This window comes from Cladophialophora yegresii (assembly GCF_000585515.1).
Source record: "Cladophialophora yegresii CBS 114405 chromosome Unknown aczIN-supercont1.5, whole genome shotgun sequence".
Taxonomy (NCBI): domain Eukaryota; kingdom Fungi; phylum Ascomycota; class Eurotiomycetes; order Chaetothyriales; family Herpotrichiellaceae; genus Cladophialophora; species Cladophialophora yegresii.
The window spans coordinates 421,053-441,075 of record NW_006913049.1 but is presented as its reverse complement, the minus strand read 5'-3'; the positions used below and the strand labels follow the sequence as shown (position 1 = coordinate 441,075).

The 20,023-nt window shown below is 54.9% G+C and overlaps 6 protein-coding genes across 6 annotated transcripts; 4 read left to right on the top strand and 2 right to left on the bottom strand.

Moving 5' to 3' along the window:
• Positions 1-1,002: 1,002 nt before the first annotated feature.
• Positions 1,003-1,698, bottom strand: A1O7_06890 (uncharacterized protein; the record flags this gene model as incomplete). The annotated part of the gene is made up of 1 exon (XM_007760890.1): positions 1,003-1,698. One exon carries the CDS (start codon positions 1,696-1,698, stop codon positions 1,003-1,005), a length of 696 nt encoding a protein of 231 aa, XP_007759080.1.
• A 3,447-nt stretch (positions 1,699-5,145) lies between these two features.
• On the top strand, positions 5,146-6,721 carry A1O7_06889 (uncharacterized protein; the record flags this gene model as incomplete). Its single annotated transcript, XM_007760889.1, has 5 exons — positions 5,146-5,316; positions 5,377-5,833; positions 5,884-6,287; positions 6,342-6,641; positions 6,698-6,721. 5 exons carry the CDS (start codon positions 5,146-5,148, stop codon positions 6,719-6,721), a joined length of 1,356 nt encoding a protein of 451 aa, XP_007759079.1.
• A 592-nt stretch (positions 6,722-7,313) lies between these two features.
• Positions 7,314-10,998, top strand: A1O7_06888 (uncharacterized protein; the record flags this gene model as incomplete). The annotated part of the gene is made up of 2 exons (XM_007760888.1): positions 7,314-7,745; positions 7,801-10,998. The coding sequence occupies 2 exons, from the start codon at positions 7,314-7,316 to the stop codon at positions 10,996-10,998; spliced, it is 3,630 nt and encodes a 1,209-aa protein (XP_007759078.1).
• Positions 10,999-11,332: 334 nt separating this feature from the next.
• On the top strand, positions 11,333-13,369 carry A1O7_06887 (uncharacterized protein; the record flags this gene model as incomplete). The annotated part of the gene is made up of 5 exons (XM_007760887.1): positions 11,333-11,369; positions 11,498-11,761; positions 11,864-12,186; positions 12,252-12,354; positions 12,411-13,369. The coding sequence occupies 5 exons, from the start codon at positions 11,333-11,335 to the stop codon at positions 13,367-13,369; spliced, it is 1,686 nt and encodes a 561-aa protein (XP_007759077.1).
• A 1,198-nt stretch (positions 13,370-14,567) lies between these two features.
• On the bottom strand, positions 14,568-16,097 carry A1O7_06886 (uncharacterized protein; the record flags this gene model as incomplete). The annotated part of the gene is made up of 5 exons (XM_007760886.1): positions 14,568-15,144; positions 15,237-15,379; positions 15,437-15,661; positions 15,717-15,821; positions 15,885-16,097. 5 exons carry the CDS (start codon positions 16,095-16,097, stop codon positions 14,568-14,570), a joined length of 1,263 nt encoding a protein of 420 aa, XP_007759076.1.
• Positions 16,098-17,585: 1,488 nt separating this feature from the next.
• A1O7_06885 (uncharacterized protein) lies at positions 17,586-19,544 on the top strand (the record flags this gene model as incomplete). Its single annotated transcript, XM_007760885.1, has 7 exons — positions 17,586-17,774; positions 17,832-17,902; positions 17,956-18,069; positions 18,127-18,209; positions 18,263-18,664; positions 18,727-19,052; positions 19,110-19,544. 7 exons carry the CDS (start codon positions 17,586-17,588, stop codon positions 19,542-19,544), a joined length of 1,620 nt encoding a protein of 539 aa, XP_007759075.1.
• Positions 19,545-20,023: the final 479 nt, after the last annotated feature.

Below are 20,023 nucleotides of genomic sequence, written 5' to 3'. Positions count from 1 at the left end.
CAGCTCAATTGACGAACATTTGCCTCGATCAGCTAGCTAATTGAAGCGGCGGGACAAGAAAGTTGAAAACTGAAAGCGTAAAAGTGCAGAGAGAGTGTGAGAGAGTATATCCATCCGTCCCCATCTGCCAGAACTCAATCGATCAGCTCTCTCTCGTACGCCCGAAAGCCCACATTGACCAGCTGTCCAGAACAACGGGCTTGACGATATCGATGTGCGAAACTCGAAACCCGCCCCACAAGGCTGCAGGACAAAGACGAGGAGGAAGAACAGGAAGAAGAAATTCTCGGAAGATCAGTTCAGCTCCGGACAGATCGAGTGGGTGCCCAGATGTTGGAGGACGGTTCCGTTCCATTCCGTCCAAAAAGCCCATGATCGTACGGATTCGAATCAGTCCTGGTAAACACTCTTCGTTGCACACCTACCGGTGACGGGTTTCTTGCAGTGAGACAGGGGCGTATATGTATTCTCAAATTAGACCATCAGCGCATCCCCGCTCATCATATCAGCGCATTCAAACCGTATCATGACACGCAAGCAAGACTGAACCCTAACGTAGCAATATGCTCAGTAGTACTCAGTTCGATAGTCAATGTGCTTGTCTACTCGAGCAGGCGAAGATTCGTTGTGCAGGGAGAAAGAGAAGAGAAAGAAAGAGAACAGAAATTTGAGAAGGTGGATAAGGTTGAGCCAAGACGCTTTTTCCCGACACGTCGATGCGCCAGTTCGGCCTCCTCCAGCAACCTAGCACGACCCATCCCATTCTTCATGCTGTCTTTACCCTAACTTTTTGAGGTATCCTGTGCTGTGCGCTCACGCCTAGGTACCTAGGTATCCTAGGCAGGTCGGACGCGCAAAAGAGGTGAGGTACGAAAACTTTGTGATACGGGGCCAAGATCCTCTTGGTGCAAGTTTTGACACATGGTTACCGTCGCCATCTCACGAAACTTTTGGAGACGACTCACGAACATGGCTTGGCTCTCCCTATGGGGTGCGCCCCCTTCAGATCCACCGCTGCGGCATGACCGGGCTCGTACTATGTTGTATCTTGGGCAGGCCAAAGTCAAATGAACGTGGACGGGCAAGAGGCTTACTCTGCCGCGTCTGCTCCAGCTGCCGCACGGCCTCGTCCTTTTCCTGCGTGATGGATTCCAGCACATGTGCCTGTTCTTCCTCAGGGTCAGTCTTGTGCACCTTGCGCTTGAAGGTGATCTTGCGCTTTCGCCTGCAACAGTACAGGAGAAGAGCTATGATCAGGGCTAGACCTGCCATTGAACCGATCACGCCGCCGGCAATCGTACCACTTGGGGTTGACGACGGCTTTGGCGACGCCAGTGCCGCTGCTTCGGAGGTAGTGGGCTTCGGACACTCGCTCGATGTGCTGGTGGCTTTGGAAACAGAGCCGGTGCCGGTGCTCAAGCTGGAAGTTGTTGCGTGGACAAGATTCAAGGTCATGGTGGTGGCCGGTGCCATGGTTGTCAGCGTAGTGTCGGAGACAGAGACTGGAAGGAATCCAAAAGCTACCTCAGATGAAGCAGGACCACTGTCGGCGTCTGAGGAGGCCAAAGCCAAAGCAGGGCTGGAAAGTGAGGTGCTTGGGTCTGAGCTGGCGGGTGCATCGGTGGTGCTCGTTGCAGCTCCCTGGAGAATCGTCTGCGTCACGGTGACAGTGATTTGTTGTCCGCACGAGTCAGCCATCTTGGTGTGCTGTAGCAGTCAATTATGACCCTTGGATGTCAGTGCTAGATTGTCGTTGGTGATCAGACGACAAGAAATCAGAGGTTAATACTAGGCGAAGTCCAGTTCTGCTGCTTTGCTTTTGTCCATGATCATTCGCGCAGCAAAAGGGAATCTGGCAACTCATATCTTTTCATTGCAACGCTAGGATGCTGAAGCTGGCCTTTGTTGTTGAGAGGATAGAACCTATCATTAGCAATGCACAAAGGGATTCTAGGAATAGTATTACAGGAGACCAGGGGTATAACAATGGTGCCTTTGTCTGTTCTTCTAGCGGTCCTTTACCGTACTGATGCCGGGCATGAAGGCGACTCGCTGGCGGTACCTGGATTGTATGGTTAGGAGTAAGATCATGGTGAGCGCGGAACGAGAGGTTGGTTGAGACCGCTGTCAAGGATTGCTTGATATTGCTTTTGGTGTCATGCAAAGCTTGGACGAAACGTGGAAGACCCCTCGCTGCCACGATTGACTGAAGGTTACGAGGGATGAGGACTCAACCCTTGCATGCGGAACACTGTTGATTGCGGATACCTACTACGTAAAGCTGTGTAGCTTCCAGCCCCTTGCAGAAGGGTCCGCTGTGGAGATACAGACGCTCGCCGAACTCTGAGGGATCACGGTTTCTCGCCCCTGAAATGAGGGACTCTGCTAGAGAAGGCAGGTGACTGTTGAAACTTTGCACACTTTTCATCTCGTATAGGGAAGGGTAGGATAGCATGAGTTGGGAAGGTATGTACTCCCGTAAAATTGGCGAGTATGATTGCGGTTCGTTGGTGGTTCGCGATGCTGAGATCGAGCCGGAACAAACCGTCAAAAGCCCACTCGCACAGACTCGCACTAAAGAGCACGAGGTACCATCAGATACCTCAGGGAAGTTCGATGCAGCAGAGGTTTGATCCTAGCCAAAGTCTGCATGTGTGCCTGACTGTAACCTGCAGGACTACTGTATGCCGGATAGAATAGTGAGTTTGGTGCAAGGTGATGGCTTTCGAGCCATGGTTGGAGGCTGAGCCATAGCTACGGACAGATCAACGTGAAGTATGTTCCGGACTGGCAGCCGCACAGTTGAGCGCAGGCATGTAACTCGCGCTCCTGGGTTGTCTACGCAGCAGAACCTTACAGAATCTCGACAGGCAGTGAGATGCAGAGATCAGGACTGCAAACTCAAATCCAGATGCACCGCAGTCCAACTGCCGTGGAGGGAAGGCGAGTTTGTTCGGATGCGGAACCCTAGCCGATTTGACTCCAGATCAGTTCGGCAGCCAGGTGGTTGGTTCCTTGCCACAACGCCGTCGTGCAGATAATTCTTATGTGGGGGTCAAATATCGTGGCCGCCATGGCCAGAGGCAACATGTCACTTGTGACATGTCGCACATGGAAGGAAAGGTACACTCAGGGCCGAGATTGTGCGGCTTCTGTCGCCGTTGACAGGAGTTGGTCGAGTTTGGGAGGACGATATTCAGTGTTGAAAGGACTAGGAATCGCCAAAGATACAGATATCATCTGTGCACAGTGTAGCTTTACTCGTTTCAAGGTCGGCCTTGTGCTCAGGGATTGTTAAGATTGTAGAAAGGGAAGGTGTGAGATGCCAAGCGTCGGAAATCTCGCATCGCATTCTCACATCAGCGTGGGGAGGTTTTAGGCGGCTCGCTTATCTCGATTCTCCCAGGCACGGAAATGCACCACGACGAGAGGAGCATCCGAAGTAGACGTGCTTGTCTAGCGGCCGCATTTGCATAATTGTTGTGCTTGTGGTGTCTGTGTACTCCGTAAAATGTTCTCGATCTAACCTGCCGTTATTGCTAAACTGTCTGGAGCGAACATGCTGTGTTGGTCTGGTGCCGAAGGGACTCGCCGGAGCTGATCAGAAATCGAATCAAAGCCTAGCTCGGGAACACCAATATGATTGGTACGAGAAGACTGGGAAAAAGTCGCCGCTCCCAACGCCATCGACTAAACTCGCATGTTTTGGGAAGGCCAAGATGTGCATCTGCCTGTCACCCACCTGTTCCTGAATGGATCCACCATCCGGCCATATCCCTGTGCATGGTGTTCTCACACAGTACGAGATACGTACTCCGTACTATGTACGAAGTAGTGGAAGGCACCTGGCACCCTGGTAGTGTTTAAACACTGCTCCAATAACTAGTCGAGATACAGTGTTCAAATACAACATGGGCAAAGTGTAGCGCCAGCATGCGTCCCTCGAGTGACAGGGCCTTCCCCGCCTGACAGGAGGCAGCACGGTTTGTCGAGGTCTTTCAGCGTGGCCTGAATCAGCACAATATCGAGCTTCACGACTCCAGCTGGGTGCCAGCAAAACCTCTTGGTCTGACCCCAAAGCCTGGAACAACCCTTACAGAATATGATGCGAAGTCCGTTCAAGAGGTTCACGGAGAGGGAGGAAAATCAACGTCTGAGATCAGTTTGAAAGGTGGCTGACGAGTAGGTGACAGGACACGAGGGGATGACGCGTGGAGCTGAATGTTGAACTGAGGTCTGAGTTTAGCGCAGGTGGCATTGGAATTGACAGTCAAACGCTGCTCTGGACTGGACGCCACGCCCCACAGCAACGCCTAGCTTAGCGAGGTGAAGGCCGATGCAGATGCGGAGGAGCCGATCGCTTCCTGATCGATCCACCGTCGGCCACTGAACAGTGCGCACTACGGAGAACTGACAGCGGTTTCTCTCTTTTCCCACTCATGCAGTTGTCCTGGCCGTTCCGGACTTTTCAACCACTGCAAATTGGCCTTTCAGTCGCCAGACATGGGCCTCTCTGTCAAAACCCCCTGCAAAGCGCCGCCACCTCGTTGCTGAAGGCCTGTGCATGTCTTCTGACAGGCACAGCATCCTTGGCCACGCCTGTCACCGCTGCATAGCACCGCTTTCCCCTGCCAGAGCATTTGTGGTGCCTTCTCGTTCATTCGCCGGAGCGTCCTCTGGACCTGGCGAGGTGGGCAGCCACTTCTGCATCTCCATGCAAGTCTCCCTCGGCGTGCGATTTGGCTGGTATGACCTGTAGAACATAAACCTGCCTCAATGTCCGCTGTCTCTGTAGAATGCCCGATCCGACTTCTACCACAGCTTAACATCAAGTCAGTGGCAGGACTGGAAAGAGGACGTCGTACAGCACGGCCTTGACACGTTGATCTTGCTTAATCAATCCAACGCCCTTGCCTCCTCAAAGTGGTCGAGGCTCAAACCGCTTTCTAAACTCAGACTCGCCTTCGTTCACCGTCGGACGTTGCAGTCCCCGCTCAAAGTTCAAGCAGATCCGGAACGAGCGTGAGTGGTTTTCTTCCACGTGTCGTCGATCTATCCAGTGTATAAGGTATACGACCTCTCAGAAAAGCTTCGATCCTCCAGCACATCAACGCCTACCAGATAGATCACCAAAACTCAGTCAGCATGGTTCTCTCACTTTCTTACCGCCGCCCGGCCTATGTCTCGCCCTCCCGCGACTCACTTGACTCCGAGAAAGGTGGTCGGGTTGAGTCGATCAACTCCAACTCGAGTTGCCCGTATGGAATCCCAGACGCTTTGTCTTTCGACCGGATCATCAACGGAGGGACATGTCCCGTAAGTAACATATTGCTTTTCCAAAAAACGAAAACGACCTTGAACTAAGCCACTCCATAGCCCGTCACCACACGTGAATTCATGGATTTTCTCCGCTACATCGAGTATGATGCCGAGAACCTCCAGTTCTATCTGTGGTACAGAGACTACTGCAAGCGCTTCGACGGACTTTCAGAGAGCCAGAAGAAACTGGCTCCTGAATGGACCGCTGAACAAGCATTAGCGGAGAAGAACATGGCCGAGAAAGAAAAACTACCGAAGAAAATCGCAAGCAACGCCGCGGCTGTGTTGAGAGGAACCGACTTCGATCCAAGCGCCAAAGCAGGCATCCCGGAGGTTGCTCCGAACCCGTTCAACACTCCTCCGCGAACCCCTTCAGCTTCAGCCACAGATCACGACAGTGTGATTCCGTCTACTATCGGCTACAGTGACGACGCAACCACCCTTCGGGCCGGAACTACGGACCACAGCAAGAGAGCTGCGGAAGCCTTCGAAGAAGTTGGAGCTCTTCAGCCTTGTATGCCATCGACTCCCATTTCAGACTGTGTAGGCTAACAATGCTTGTAGTCACTGTTCAACCATTCCGTGAAGAGATCACTCGGATCATCGCTATTTACATTGCTGATGGCGGCTCTCGCTTGCTCAACTTGTCGGCCAAGGAAAAGGCTGTTCTGCTCAAAGCACTGTCCGTCACCACTCACCCGTCAGCGTTCCGCGATGTCATTGCCACGGTGGAATGGACTCTGCGACATCAAGCACACCCCAACTTCATTCGATGGACAATTTGCAATGGCAATAAACCGAGGCAGGCCTTCGCTCGTTTCTTGGGCGTGGCTGGTATTGTTGGCGGTATTGTGTACGCGATTGTCATCACTCTCAGTTCGGCCAACCGCGGATGGAGAGCGCTGGCTTTCCTCGGGCTCTTCATCGGTGTTGCCACTCTTTTTGCTGCTGGGAAGGGCATGTGTGTGGTAAGCCGCCGCTGATCTCTCCTCCTCTTCCGACAACGTTGGCTGACGACACAGGTCCTGCACGGTATGCACCATAGACATCTTCGACCGTGGGAGCTTTTCGGCGACGAAGACCAAAACTCCGCCGAATACACATCGAAGAAAGATTCATTTGACAGTCTGGGCTCGTCCAACAGCTACGAGGACGAGCCTTGGGTGGCCAAATACGAGAAGCGCAACCTCGTCCGCAAGATCTTCGACCGAGAAGTCTGGATTCAGGAGCCTGCACTACGCCAGATCCAAGACACCATTTTTGTACAAGCTCTTCTTACTGCGTTTGTTGCCGGAGCCATCACGACTGCAATCTTCTTGGCTGTAAGTGGTATTGCCCCTTGCGTTTGGTCCGCTAGTTCTAATCATTTCACGCCCAGGTGCCACCTGGAAACTTTTTTTGATCGACTTTTTGGTCCACGGCCCGACGACGTCCCATCTTTTCTTGTTTTGTTCGAGGTTCAATTAGCAATCAGAGATACCCACGTGTCAAGGTATAATATAGGAGGACAGAGGCGATTTCATTGGAATGAGATTTGTAGCAGGAGAAGGAGCTCGCAGCAGATGACAGCACCTGACATAGGTCAATGTGTATCAGTACTACTAGGTAGGCTATACGGTATTTCGGCTAGGTGGCGGAGTTGTTACTGTGTTAGGAATATTCAAAAGTTGACTGTGCCCGAGAGCCTCGAGAATAGAGACTACGTGACAGAACATGATGTGGTAAAAACACCACTAGCATTAGTTGTACTTCTCGTCGCAGCAAATGCGAGTTCCACAGCTAGGCGAACAGGTCTCTCTGGCTACTTCCGACCATCTACACACGTGACCGTTAGTGGGCGCGTTTACTGATCAGTCGCGTCACGCGTCACCTTCCTTTGGACAAAGTTCGGCGATGAGGACTGAAGCCTGACTTCCGCACACATTACATCTTCCGTCCAGACGCACCTTTCTATCGTCTACGGAGCATCCTCAATCCGCCCCGGATTGGCGGTCATGGCTCCTCGAGGAAGTCGCCGTTCAAGGGCGTCCGACTCTGATGTCGAGGAGTCTCGGCCCAACACGCCCGCCTCAACTGCACCGAACGACAAGAAACGCATCCGAAGGAGTGCCAAACTCGACGATGAGAGTGACAACACGGTCGATTCCTCTTCCTCCTCGTCGCCGGAGAGGATGCCTCGATCAGTCAACACGAGACTGCCGGTGCGCAAACCTCAGGTCGCCGCCGGCCCCAGTAACGACAACGTCGAGATACGGTCAGGTCATCAGCCTGGTGCTATCGTTCGTGTGAAATTGACCAACTTCGTCACGTACACTTCTGCAGAGTTCTTCCCTGGACCGAGTCTGAACATGGTTATTGGTCCAAACGGCACTGGAAAGAGTACGCTTGTCTGCGCTATATGTCTTGGGCTAGGGTGGCCACCTAAGGTATGCTTGTGTTGGCTGCTCCCGCCTGCGTGATCATGTGGCTCATGCTTGACAGCACCTTGGACGTGCAAAGGAACCTGCCGAGTTCGTGAAGCACGGCTGCCGCGAGGCTACCATGGAGATTGAACTACAGCGCAAACCCTCGATGCGGAAGAACCCTGTCATCACAAGGGTGATTAAAAGAGAGGGAAACCAGTCTACATACCTCATCAACGGCAAACAGTCGTCGGGCAGAGAAGTCCAGGTCTTGGCGAACAGCTTCAATATCCAGATAGACAACCTGTGTCAATTCTTGCCCCAAGACAAGGTTGTGGAGTTCGCCATGATGACGCCCGTGGATCTCCTTGTCAGCACCCAACGCGCTGTCGCCGGACCCGAGATGACCAATCTACACGAGGAATTGAAGCGGTTACGCAAAGACCAAAGCAAGGTCATGAAGAACGTCAAAGACGCCCGAGCTCAACTCGCGCATCTGGAGAGTAGACAAGAGGGACAACGGCCCGAGGTGGAGCGATTGAGGGAAAGAGCCAAGGTGAAGTTGAGATTGGAGAGATTGGAACAGTCTCGTGCAATCCTTCGGTACCAAGCAGCCAAGACATTATCTCAGGAAGCCAAAGAACGCGCCCAGACCATCAGCCAAGAGCTAAAGCATCTGAAGGCCGCGTCTGCGCCAGCGCTGGCGAAAGTTCGCTCAAAGGCGGAGTACGAGGCGCGGGCGCGGGCGTTCAAAACCAAGTGTGAGAAAGAGTTGACGAATATTCTAAAGACATGCGACAATAAGACCAAAGAAATCATGAAACTTGATGATGATATGAAAGAAAAGTCGACCCAGATAGAAGCAGAGAAGACGGGGGTTAGCAAGAACAAGAACACTATCGCTCAAGAACAGAACAAACTGCGCGATCTCAGAAGGAAGAAGACTGAGGCTCCCGAGAACTTCGACGTCACTGGCCTCACGAACGAAATGCAGGCGTTGAGAGGTCGTGTAGCTGCGGTCCAAGAGAAAATCAACGATCTGGAGCCACGCAAGACCGACCTGCGGGATCGTGGGCTCAGACGAAAAGAAGATGCGAAAGCTCTTGCCGTCAGACTGGAAACCTTTGGGAGCCACGCCAATCAACAAGAGGAAAAGCTGAAGGGGCTGTCAGAGGCTACGTGGAAAGCTTGGGATTGGATTCAGAAGAATCAAGATCAATTCACTCAACATGTCTACGGCCCGCCGATCGTGGAATGCTCGCTCAAGGACCCACACATGGCTGACGCCATTGAATCGATCTTCCAGCAGACTGACTTCAAGTTCATCACTGCCCAAAATACCGCCGACTTCCAACTCCTCCAGAAGAAGTTAGTCGGATCAACAGCCGATGGAGGGCTGGGCCTCCACGATGTCAGCCTCCGTGAACGCAGCGATTGCAGCATGGATCAGTTTCGTCCACCGGTGTCACCCGAACAGATGCAAGACCTTGGGCTGAGCGGCTGGGCGCTTGATTGTCTGCAAGGCCCTGTCGCGGTTCTCGCCCAACTCTGCGTTGAAAAAGGCTTGCATCGCTGCGGTATAAGCTCTAGAGAGCCTACTCAACAGCAACATGACGAGATTGGAAAGACAGATATCCAGAGTTATGTCGCGGGGCAAAAGGTCTACCACTTCCTGAGACGTCGGGAATATGGAGCTGCAGGCTACTCTGCCCGAGTCCAGGACGTCCGCCGTGCACGATACTGGACGGACCAGCCAGTTGACATGGGCCGAAAGGCTGCACTTCAACGAGATCTTAATGAAGCCAGAGGTGAGGCTGCGGCGATCCACGCGGAATTTGTGGATGTTACGGATCAGATCAAGCAATTGGATGGCGAAAAGCGGCAGATGACGGGCGAGATGAATGCCAAGAAGGAGGAGAAAGAGGCAATCCAGAGCGCACGCGTGGCGTACGACAGACTGGACGTCGAGATTCAGACCAAAGAAGAGTCCATCAAGATGCTGCGCGAGTCCATACGTGGAGTGGGTGCCCGCATCAATGGGATACAGAAGGAATTCGACGACTTGCTCGTTGCCAAAACCGAAGCTGTCCTGGCATTCGCGGCGGCAACGAGAGAGGTCAAGTCCAAAACCGCCGCTCTCTTCGAAGCGGACGTCCTCCTGGTGGAGGCGATGTCCGATCACCAGGTTGCAGCAGCTCAGAACAATGAGGTTGTTCAGGCCATCCAGCAAAAGGAAGCCGAAAAGAATACTGCGACTGAGACGTACCGACAACAGCATGATCTGGCCTTGAAGTCCAAAAACGAGGCCATGATAGTGGCCAACGAGGCGAAACGGCTGGCCAGAGAAGGCGATGAGAGCTTCAACGAGCTTTTAGGGCACGTGTGTCAGTCTCTCAATACGCCCGAGAATCTGGAGGCTGAAATCGATGCGGAAAAGGCCAAGCTGGAATTGACCGAGGGGGGCAATGCACAGACGATCGCGGAATTCGAGCGGCGGGCTCGAGACATTGAGACTTTACGAGTCCAGGTCCAGGATGTGAACGAACGTCAGGCGGAGTTCAGACGTCATATCAAGGAGGTGCGGGAGAGATGGGAGCCTCGTCTCGACGAGATCATTGCCCAAATCAACGACGCATTCTCGGATTCGTTCGCACGGATTGGGTGCGCCGGTCAGGTCGCTGTGTACAAGGCGTCATCCGATGACCCCGACGAGTGCACAGAGGAAAATGGGGGTGCGGAGAACGGGCTGGATTTCGAGAAGTGGTCGATAGAGATCAGCGTCAAGTTCCGCGAGTCGGAGCCGCTCAGTCTGTTGGACAGCCATCGACAGTCCGGCGGTGAGAGGGCAGTCAGCACAATCTTCTACCTCATGGCCCTGCAGAGTCTCAGTCGCGCGCCATTCCGAGTGGTCGACGAGATCAATCAGGGCATGGATCCGCGGAACGAGCGAATGGTGCATGGCAGGATGGTTGACATCGCTGCGGACGATGGAGGCAGCCAGTACTTCCTGATCACTCCGAAGTTGCTCAGCGGCCTGAAGTACAGACGCGGCATGACAGTCCTTTGCATTGTCAGTGGCGAAAACGTGCCCGCCGCCAGAGAGCGCGATGACGAAGGTGCATGGCACGAAGGGCCCAAGGTCGACTTCAAACTGTTTGTGGCGAGGGCGAGGGACTTGGGCATTGGTGCAGCCGCTGGCGCACGGCGCATCGATTCTGGCATGGGCTTCGGCCAGAGCTTTGGGAGTGCCGGCCAGTCTCCTGCAGTTGGAGCATGAGGCTGTGAACCTGGGGAGGGATGACTAGACTCGGTACGACACTACGTACAACACGGCTGGTGACCCAGCGGCAGCAATTGCGTGCTTACCGAATCCGGCATTCAGTGTAGCCGAGGCACTGAATACCGATGCGGTACTGTAGAACTCTCCGCATTACAGCCACTCGGTCTTCGGCTCCCCACACATTGCAAGGCATCGTGCGGCATCATGACCGATCTACCCGGCTCCGGTCGTTTTCAAGCTTCATGTTTTTGTTTTGTATTCCTCGCCAGGCCCGTGGGTTGTATCAGGGGCGTGGTGTTGGTTGGCGTCGGTCAAAGCCTGACATTCCAGCATGGTTCTGTTCAAATCGCCTCATCCGCGGATAGACAGTAAGCAAGCACGGCCCTCTCTAAGCCTGTGGACAAAAGGACTCGCGCTCTTCCTTGTCCACCACAGGCAATAAGTCCACGCACCGCGTGTACTGTATGCGACGCTAATACGCTCGCGGCACCCATAGTCCCCGAAAACATCTCGACATGGGAATGGCTTTTCGAGCCCGGCGAGTTCTCCCCCTTGTATAAGACTCCCCGGGAACCACTGGCCGGGTATGTCAACGCCGTGACGAAGCAACGGCTCGACTGGGCGGCCGTCCAGATCAAGGCCACCCAGTTGAGCACCGCCCTCGTCAAGGAGTATGGGCTCCAGCCTGGCGAGACGGTGTCACTGTTCAGCACCAACACGATATGGTACCCTGTTGCGATGTGGGCCGTGATTCGAGCCGGTATGGGACTTCATTCCTTTGCACTGTGGGATCTTGATTTTTGCACTGGTTTGGTGCCATTCGAAACGAGAATACGACTCAACTAACACGCCTGACGCGCAGGAGGGCGAGTCAACGGCGCTTCCCCGGCATACAACGTCGAGGAAATGACCTATGCGCTCAAAGTCGCCAAAAGCAAGATCCTCATCACGCTGCCGTCTTCTTTGGAGGTGGCGGTCGCGGCGGCCCAAAACGCCGGGATCCCTCGCGACCGCGTCTTTCTGCTCGAAGGCCAGTGTGAGGGCCATCTAAGCATACAGGACCTGATGGAGCGAGGGGCAAAGTACACGCCCGACCCGCCCTACCGGATCCCGCGCGGCAAGACGAACAAGGAGATTTGCGGCTACCTGAACTTTAGCAGTGGGACGACGGGGCTGCCTAAGGCGGTGAGTGATGGCAACACGGACACCAGGGACACGGACATGGTGATAACAAGAATGATTGCCGCTAGGTCATGCTTTCGCACCACAATATCATTGCGCAGTGTCATCAGCTCAGACAGATCCAGGCGCCGGGGGGGTATAAGATCCTGGCAGTGATGCCTCTGTTTCACAGTACGTGGGTTGCATCCCTACAGACGATGGACCAAAAACTGATGTGGTCATCCCAGTCACCGGCCTCGTCCGGTTCTGCACGTACCCGATCTTCATGAACGGCGACTCGGTGATGCTCCCGTCCTTTTCCATGCCCTCGATGCTCCAGGCGATCGTGGAGTTTCAGATCAAGGAGCTGATCCTCGTGCCGCCCATCATCATCCGGCTCGTGCGCGACCAGATTGTGGAGAATTACGACCTGCGGCACGTGGAGCGGTGGTCGTCCGGCTCGGCGCCCATCTCGCCCGAGATCATTGCGCTTTTGCAGAAAAAGTTCCCCTGGACGGGCTTCCGGCAGGGCTACGGCGCGACCGAGAGCACGGCGTGCATCACGGCCCACCCGCCAACGCATTACGACTACAAGTACGCGACCACGGGGGGTATGCTCGTGGCGAACACGGAAGCCAAAGTGCTCGACTTGACCACGGGGCGCGAGTTAGATGTCGGTCAGACGGGCGAGATCCTCGCGCGGGGGCCCCAGATCGCCATGGCATACCTCGACAACCCGGCCGCCACGGCCGAGACGTTCGACGCGGAGGGATTTTTCCATACCGGGGACGTCGGCCATTTCGATGCCGAGGGTCTCATCCACATCGAGGACCGCATCAAGGAGATGATCAAGGTCAAGGGCCTGCAGGTCCCGCCGGCCGAACTGGAGGATTTGCTTCTGGGACATCCCGATGTGGAGGACTGCGCCGTGCTCGGCATCCGTGACGAATATGCGGGCGAGAGGCCCAAGGCGTATGTCGTCCTCAAGCAGGGCGTGCGTGCGAGCAAAGAGGTAGGTAGGCGGTTGTTGCAGTTTGTGCGTGAGAGGAAGGTACGGTATAAGTGGATTGTGGAGGTCGAGTTCACGGATCAGGTGCCCAAGAGTCCGACGGGGAAGTTGTTAAGGAGGATTCTTAAAGTGAAGGATAAGGAGGGTAGGGATCGGGGGTTGAGGGTCAGAGATGAGGTCGAGAGGGCTAGGTTGTGAGGTGTTTGAAGATGAGGCCGGACGGGGCCAGGTTGTGAGGCGGCTTACCAGTACTGTATATGGGACAGGTGGGAGTGCGGTACGAAGTACTAGTACGGCCGATATTGGATAATTAGCCAAGGCACGTCCGGAGAGATTTAGACGACCAAGCCACCTAACTTAGGAAGTAGACAAGAGACGGCAAACAAAAGGCACGAGGCGTCGATGGTGACGAGGATCTCGTATCCGTCTTTACTTCCCGCACGGCTCGCGATCGTTGCTTTACGTAGGTTTGACCTCGGAGGGGTTTGGGGAGGGGAGGGGAGGGCGGGTCGATGTACGCAGGACGCCCGTACCTACTGCGTAGGGGCCGACAAGGGGTGTATCCGTTCCGCGTGTCCTTCCAGACTGAGTCCATCCCCACGATACGTACAGTACCTCGCTCCGCTCCTACACGTACTGCTTCCCCTATTCATTCCTCGCACGGGTGGCTTTGTCCACGGCAGGAGTAGGAACTCTGCTCAGGATCTTTCCTTCGTACCATGTACTTTTGGACCTTGCGGGACGAGGAAAAGGAGTGTTTCCGGGCCGCGGGTCGCTAGTCCCGTGTTGTATCGTCAACGCCCCAGCTTCGATACGAGGTCACAAGACAACAATATTCGGCGTGTACTCGCACAACGAACAGGGTACTCCACGTAGGGATCTTTCGTGCTGCTAAGTAGTCCAGAGATGATGGAGCAATCTCGTTTGCTCGCGGATCTCTGTGAGAGACTTCGTTCGCCGTAGGCTATACCGCCAGGACCACCGTGGCGCAGAGAAGCGGTGAAGGGGACGTGTTCCTGTGGTCGTCGTGGTCACGACAACCCGGATCACGGCACAGTTCATTGGATGGGTATCCAAGTTCCGACCTCATTGAACCGTGCTGCGTATGTGACGCACACGACTGGGTATACTGGAGGCTGCTTTCTGTGAGGCGTGACAATCTTGCAATTCATGATATTGGCCGTGATACTGAGACCGATGCCCAACAGTACAGATCAACTCAACTCGAGATTCCCGGCACAATGTATCCTCCCAAGGGTATATACAGGTACGGCCTGTGTCGTTTGTACCCGGTCCTCGTATTACCCTTTCCCCCTTTCCGGGCCATCCTGGCTCTATAGTCCGTCTACCCAAAAGCACTTTTCGTCGTCGTCGCCAATCTGCTAAAGCACATACATCATACGCCGTGAACCTCATATGTCACGTCCTTCCTGATGATCATCCTCTGGCTATCGTTGCTCCCCACGCTGGTGGCATCGGCCTTTGGATTCTCATCATTCAGCGCCGAGATATTATTCCTCTTCCCGACCTTATGCCCACTACCGTCGATTGCCGTCGTCGGCGCAGTCCACACGCCGTAGCTGTACAAGTCGGACCGCCCGTCCAGGCCCGACGCGGGAGCCTGTCGCGTGGCAAAATCCGTGTACGTGTCGCCCCTGTTTGCCGACGTGGTTGCAGACCGGTTTGCGGATCGCAACTTAGAGAGCTTGAATGTGTTTTTGGTGGTGTATTTGGTTCCCCCGCGGTCACCGTGCGACGCATACCCGCTTGAACTGTCCGCGGCGCCCATGCCGCCGAACTGCGTGTTGAGGTTGGTCACGAAGGGGCGGAGGCTCGGGATCGTGGCTGAGATGAGGGAGTAGCAGAGCTCCGTCTGCGTCCAGACGATGAAGATGGCTTCGGCGAGCGTGGGGTTCGAGACGCGCTCCGGTTTGTCGAAGTTCGCGAGCCGGAAGCAGATGGCGATGATGTTGCTGGTTGAATCACCTGTTAGTCGGACGACCCCTGACCTTACAGCCGAGCCCAGCCAATACGTGGCTAGGTACCAAGTATGGACAGAACTCACCCGAGACGGAACGCAAATGCGCCCACTACGATGGCTTTCTTTGAAAAGGTGGTGAACAGGCCCCAGACGAGGTAGATTGCCATGAGGACGATCGCCAGCTCAGAGATGATGTCCAGGGCGCCAATGACTTTCCAACGCAAAAACTATCACGCACAACAAAGATTAGCCCATAGTTGCGTTGTGGGGACGAGCACACTTACGGCTCCGGGGCACTTCTCATCGACAATGATCCACGGATGTGGGAGATCGCACTGCAGCGCAACGGCGAACGTCGACCCCACTGTCCATGTCGCTATGAAGGCCGTCAAGGCGTGGAAGACCATCTTTTGTGTTTTGACCACTGTCAATCGATTGAGGAAGAAGACAACAGACATCTTGGACAGGCCGAGAGCTAGGGTGAAAAATATGTTGCTAGTATAATATGACTAGAAAACAAGATCAACATCACAGCTAAAGCGAGGATGGATTGGCTGGCCGTACCTTTTGGACTTCCACCAGCATCTCGGGTGAGATGAGCTCAACGGATCTCCCAAGTCCATCAGAGCAGGCTCCTAGTACTAACGAAGACTGGATAACAGCCAGAACCTGGAGGACTGGGTCAGCGTGCGTGGGAAGCCAATTCCTCGCATGAGGAGGTCAGGGACCTACTGTTGCGATGCCGACTGACACATCGTCCAGGCCATATCCTGGAGTGATGGTACACCGGATGAATACTCTGATGGCCGCGAAGAGTAAAAGCCAGCACAGGCACAGCGCCGTGGCGATTATAATCCATGCGGTATGGTCTGTGTCGGTGACTTCGTAGAACGGAGGTGAATATCCAGGAGGAAGCACGAGGCCAGAGCCTGTCGTTGCTGACATGTCTGAGCCGTCGTAGAGTTCGGCGGCACAACAGTTGGTGACTCAATATCTCCAGGAAGTGGGGAGTGTATGCTATATGTCAAAGCACCAAGTAAAGTCCACCGATTCCTGCATACGGATGGACAGATGCAAGGCACAGAAAGGTGTCTGGAGACATCCCGCGATGGCTGCAGACGATCCAGGCACGGGTCCTGAACTGTTAGGACATGATATCGGTGCTCGGCTCTCAGACGATTCAACCCCCAGCCAGCCGTGCGCCGTCGTCCCCCACAAAGCAGATACGAGGTACAGACCACAAACTGGACTAGTGCTGCAGTAGGATCGCGAATCTCGCACAAGGATTGTCGCAGGCGGCAGGTAGAGAAGGCATGGCACACCACTGTCGACCCGTGCGTGGCAGGACAGGACGGGAAGAGTGCTCAGCTCCCCTTGCTCAAAACAAACTCCGGCGCCCGGGCGCTGATCGATTCCCGGACATTTCACGTACAAAGGAGGTAGCTTCATCTCATTTCATTCATATGTCGCATCTGTGGCCGCATACGGTGACCATCAAGTCCCCTGACCCTCGTGATGCCGGAGATAAGCAGTGAGCCAGCCAGTCACGAACCTCATCGCCCGTGCGGACGGCCATGATTGAGTTGGAGCCTAAGCGAGCGAAGGTTCGAGGTCGTTGGGACGAGGGACGATGGAACAAGCCCATGGCCTCTAGCAGCGCGATAAATCAAGCGTCGCGAAGCCAGGCAAGCTTTGCGAAAAGCATGCCTAGCGTTTCGTGTAGGCGGTGCTTGGGCTGCAGAAGGTTTTCGAGGTCCCAAAGTCTGCGGTGCCGCCGGCGCCCCTAAAACAAGCCCAAGAGTTTCTGATTGGACCCGCGCAAGGGAACCGGCGGAAGTTTATATCGTAGCCTCGCGGGGAAGCCTGCGCAGCCCCGCTAGCAATCAAGCAGCAATTCGCGCAGCCGGCCTGTCGCCGTGGACGAACACCGCACCCTCCTGCCCCTACGAGTTACAGTACTCGGCACCACCACCATCAATGCGCGTTCAGACCCGAGAATCGTGCACAAGAGATGGAAACGCGGTGGAGCAGGGCACCAAGGGCCACCAGGGCCCGAGGCCTCCCGTGGATCCCCTTCCCGTCGTTGGGTCTGCAGGGGGCTCGCAGTCACAACACCCGATAATGCTCGTCGTGCTTTTGCATCGCTTCGAACGACGATATCTCGTTCGGCTGTCCGGGTCGAGGGGCTCGTTCCCGGAATCCTGAGAGACGCCATCAAAGCTTACTCCGTACCATCAGGCAAGTCCCTGCGCGGTTCACCAGGACCACAGTGCTCGCCTACGGTCTTCCATGTGGCACGCCATGTGCGGTGCTTCTGATAAGCTGCTCTTGACCCCGGTAGTATCGGTGTTCGGATTGGTGCCACCTCTTCAACCTACTCTCTGTCTTTCTTTCTGTGTATGATCCTTCTGTCTTCCTCTTGCCACTGGCACAATGGCTATTGTCGACGCGATGAAGGAGGACACCACGGTTATCTCGTCGGCTGAGCAGCCCAAGAACGATTTGTACTCCCACGATGGGGACAAGGATCTCGACGAGGACTTCGGCGTGCCGGAACGGTACAGAGGTACCGCAGACGACAAGAGGGAGATGAGCATGTTGGGGAAGAAACAAGTCCTTCGAGTATGTGCTCACATTCGGCTCTGGTACAACGACGAGACCGCGACTGACGTTGTGTAGAGAAACTTTCGCTTCGTCACTATGGTCGGCTTTGCCAGTACTGTGATGGCGAGTTGGGAGATCCTCCTGCCGTAGGACCCCTTTTGTGGCCTCCCCCTACACAGACACTGAACCCATCTTCCAGGCTGTTTTCCTTCGTTTTGACCGATGGCGGCACCGCTGATCTCTTCTGGGGATTTATCGTGGTGGGAACGGGACAAACGCTCGTCTATGCCAGTATCGCAGAGGTAGCATCCATGTGAGTAACAACAGGTCAACATCAGCCACGCACACACCCTGACTTATCACGCCTCAGGTCTCCTACCGCCGGTGGGCAGTATCACTGGGTCTCAGAGCTCGCCCCTCCAAGGATACAAAAGATGCTCAGCTATCTCGTTGGTGCGTATTGACCTTAACCGACACCCCAACTCCCTTGCTGACAACGAGTGTAGGTTGGTTGGCAGCCATTGGGTGGCAGGTCTACCTGGCTGGTGTCGCCTTCATGGTCGGCAGTGTCATCCAGGGCCTGATTGCGCTGAACGTCGAGGGCTACGTGTGGCATGCCTACCACGGAACCCTCCTTTCAATTGCGGCCATCGTTTTCTCCATCGCTTTCAACACTTTCTTGGCCCCTCATCTGCCTTTGATCGAGGGTACCGTTCTGATTTTGCACCTGGCTGGCCTCTTCGCCATCATTATCCCCCTCTGGGTTATGGCTCCTCGGGCAAATGCGCACGACGCCCTGCTCGTCTTCACGAACTTCGGTGGCTGGTCCACCACTGGCCTGTCCGCCATGATCGGCTTGACGACTCCGCTGAGTGTGCTCATTGGATACGATTGTTCAGTCCATATGTGTAAGTCCAACACCCCTGTCATCCTCGCAATTGTGAGCAACTAATGAAGAATGGTCCTGCAGCTGAGGAGATCCGAGACGCCTCGATTACCCTGCCCAAGGCCATCATGTGGTCGGTCGTCATCAACGCGGTGCTGGGCTTCATTATGGCCATCACTCTGATCTTCACCTTGGGCGATATCGACAGTCTGTTTGCCTCGGTGACCCGCCAACCGTTCATCCAGCTGTTCTACAATGCCACCCAAAGCTACGGCGGGACCAATGCCATGACTGCCATCGTCATCATTCTCCTCGCGGCCTGCTGTACCAGCGAGGTGGCCACGGCGTCTCGACAGCTGTGGTCTTTTGCCCGAGACCAAGGCTTGCCTGGATCCGCCTGGCTCTCACAGGTAAGATTTGTCCCCTCCGAAGTTTCTCTGGCTCGAGCCACGCTGACGGTTTTTCAGGTCACTCCCGGCTGGAACATCCCTCTTCACGCCGTCTTTGTCTCCCTGATCGTGAGCTCCCTGCTTGCGTGCATCAACCTAGGCTCTTCCGTTGCCTTGAACGCCATTAACTCGCTCGGTGGTGTCTCGATCCTCACCTCCTACTTCATCACCATCAGCTGCCTGATCTACCGACGGCTCACAGGCCCGCCGCTTCCTCATCGACGATGGTCCCTGGGCAAATACGGCCTGTGGATCAACATCGCGGCTCTGCTCTACTTGATGCCGCTTTGGTTCTTCGCCTTCTGGCCTCTCGCCACCCCAGTCACGGCCGCGAACATGAACTGGTCGTCGACCATGTTTGGGGGCGTCATGATCATCGCAGCGTTATACTACTACTTCAAGGCTCGACACGTCTACGTCGGACCTGTGGTCTTTGTCAAACGCGACCTCTGAAGGTCGTCCACGACGGATTTTCCTGGCGTTTTTGGCACCATGATTGGTCCAAATGGCGGAACACTTTTGCAACAACGCTTGCTGGGGCCGGTCACCGGCTTACGGCACAAAAGTATGAAATCTGACAATTCGGCGGTCCCGAGCAAGTGCCGAGTAGATACAACTGTGAATACATGAGACTGTAGACTTTCTGGCACTGAGAGCTTCGACTCCGTATTCCAGAGATTTGCGACTTCCCTCGCCCCTGCTGCGATCGACTTTTCTCCTACGTGTTCATAGAGCAAATAGCGGTGAGTCGGTGGCTATACGCAGTAAAGCAGATCGAGCGCCCGGCCTCTGGAAGCGTTCCCTGCCACATGAATAGGCCTGGATTATTCGACAGGACGGTCCCTTCGAATACGAGGTATGGCAGAATAGAGGCAGACTCTATAGCACAATGCGAGCACTGGTAGTTAATTGAGTAATTACGAGCCGTCCGT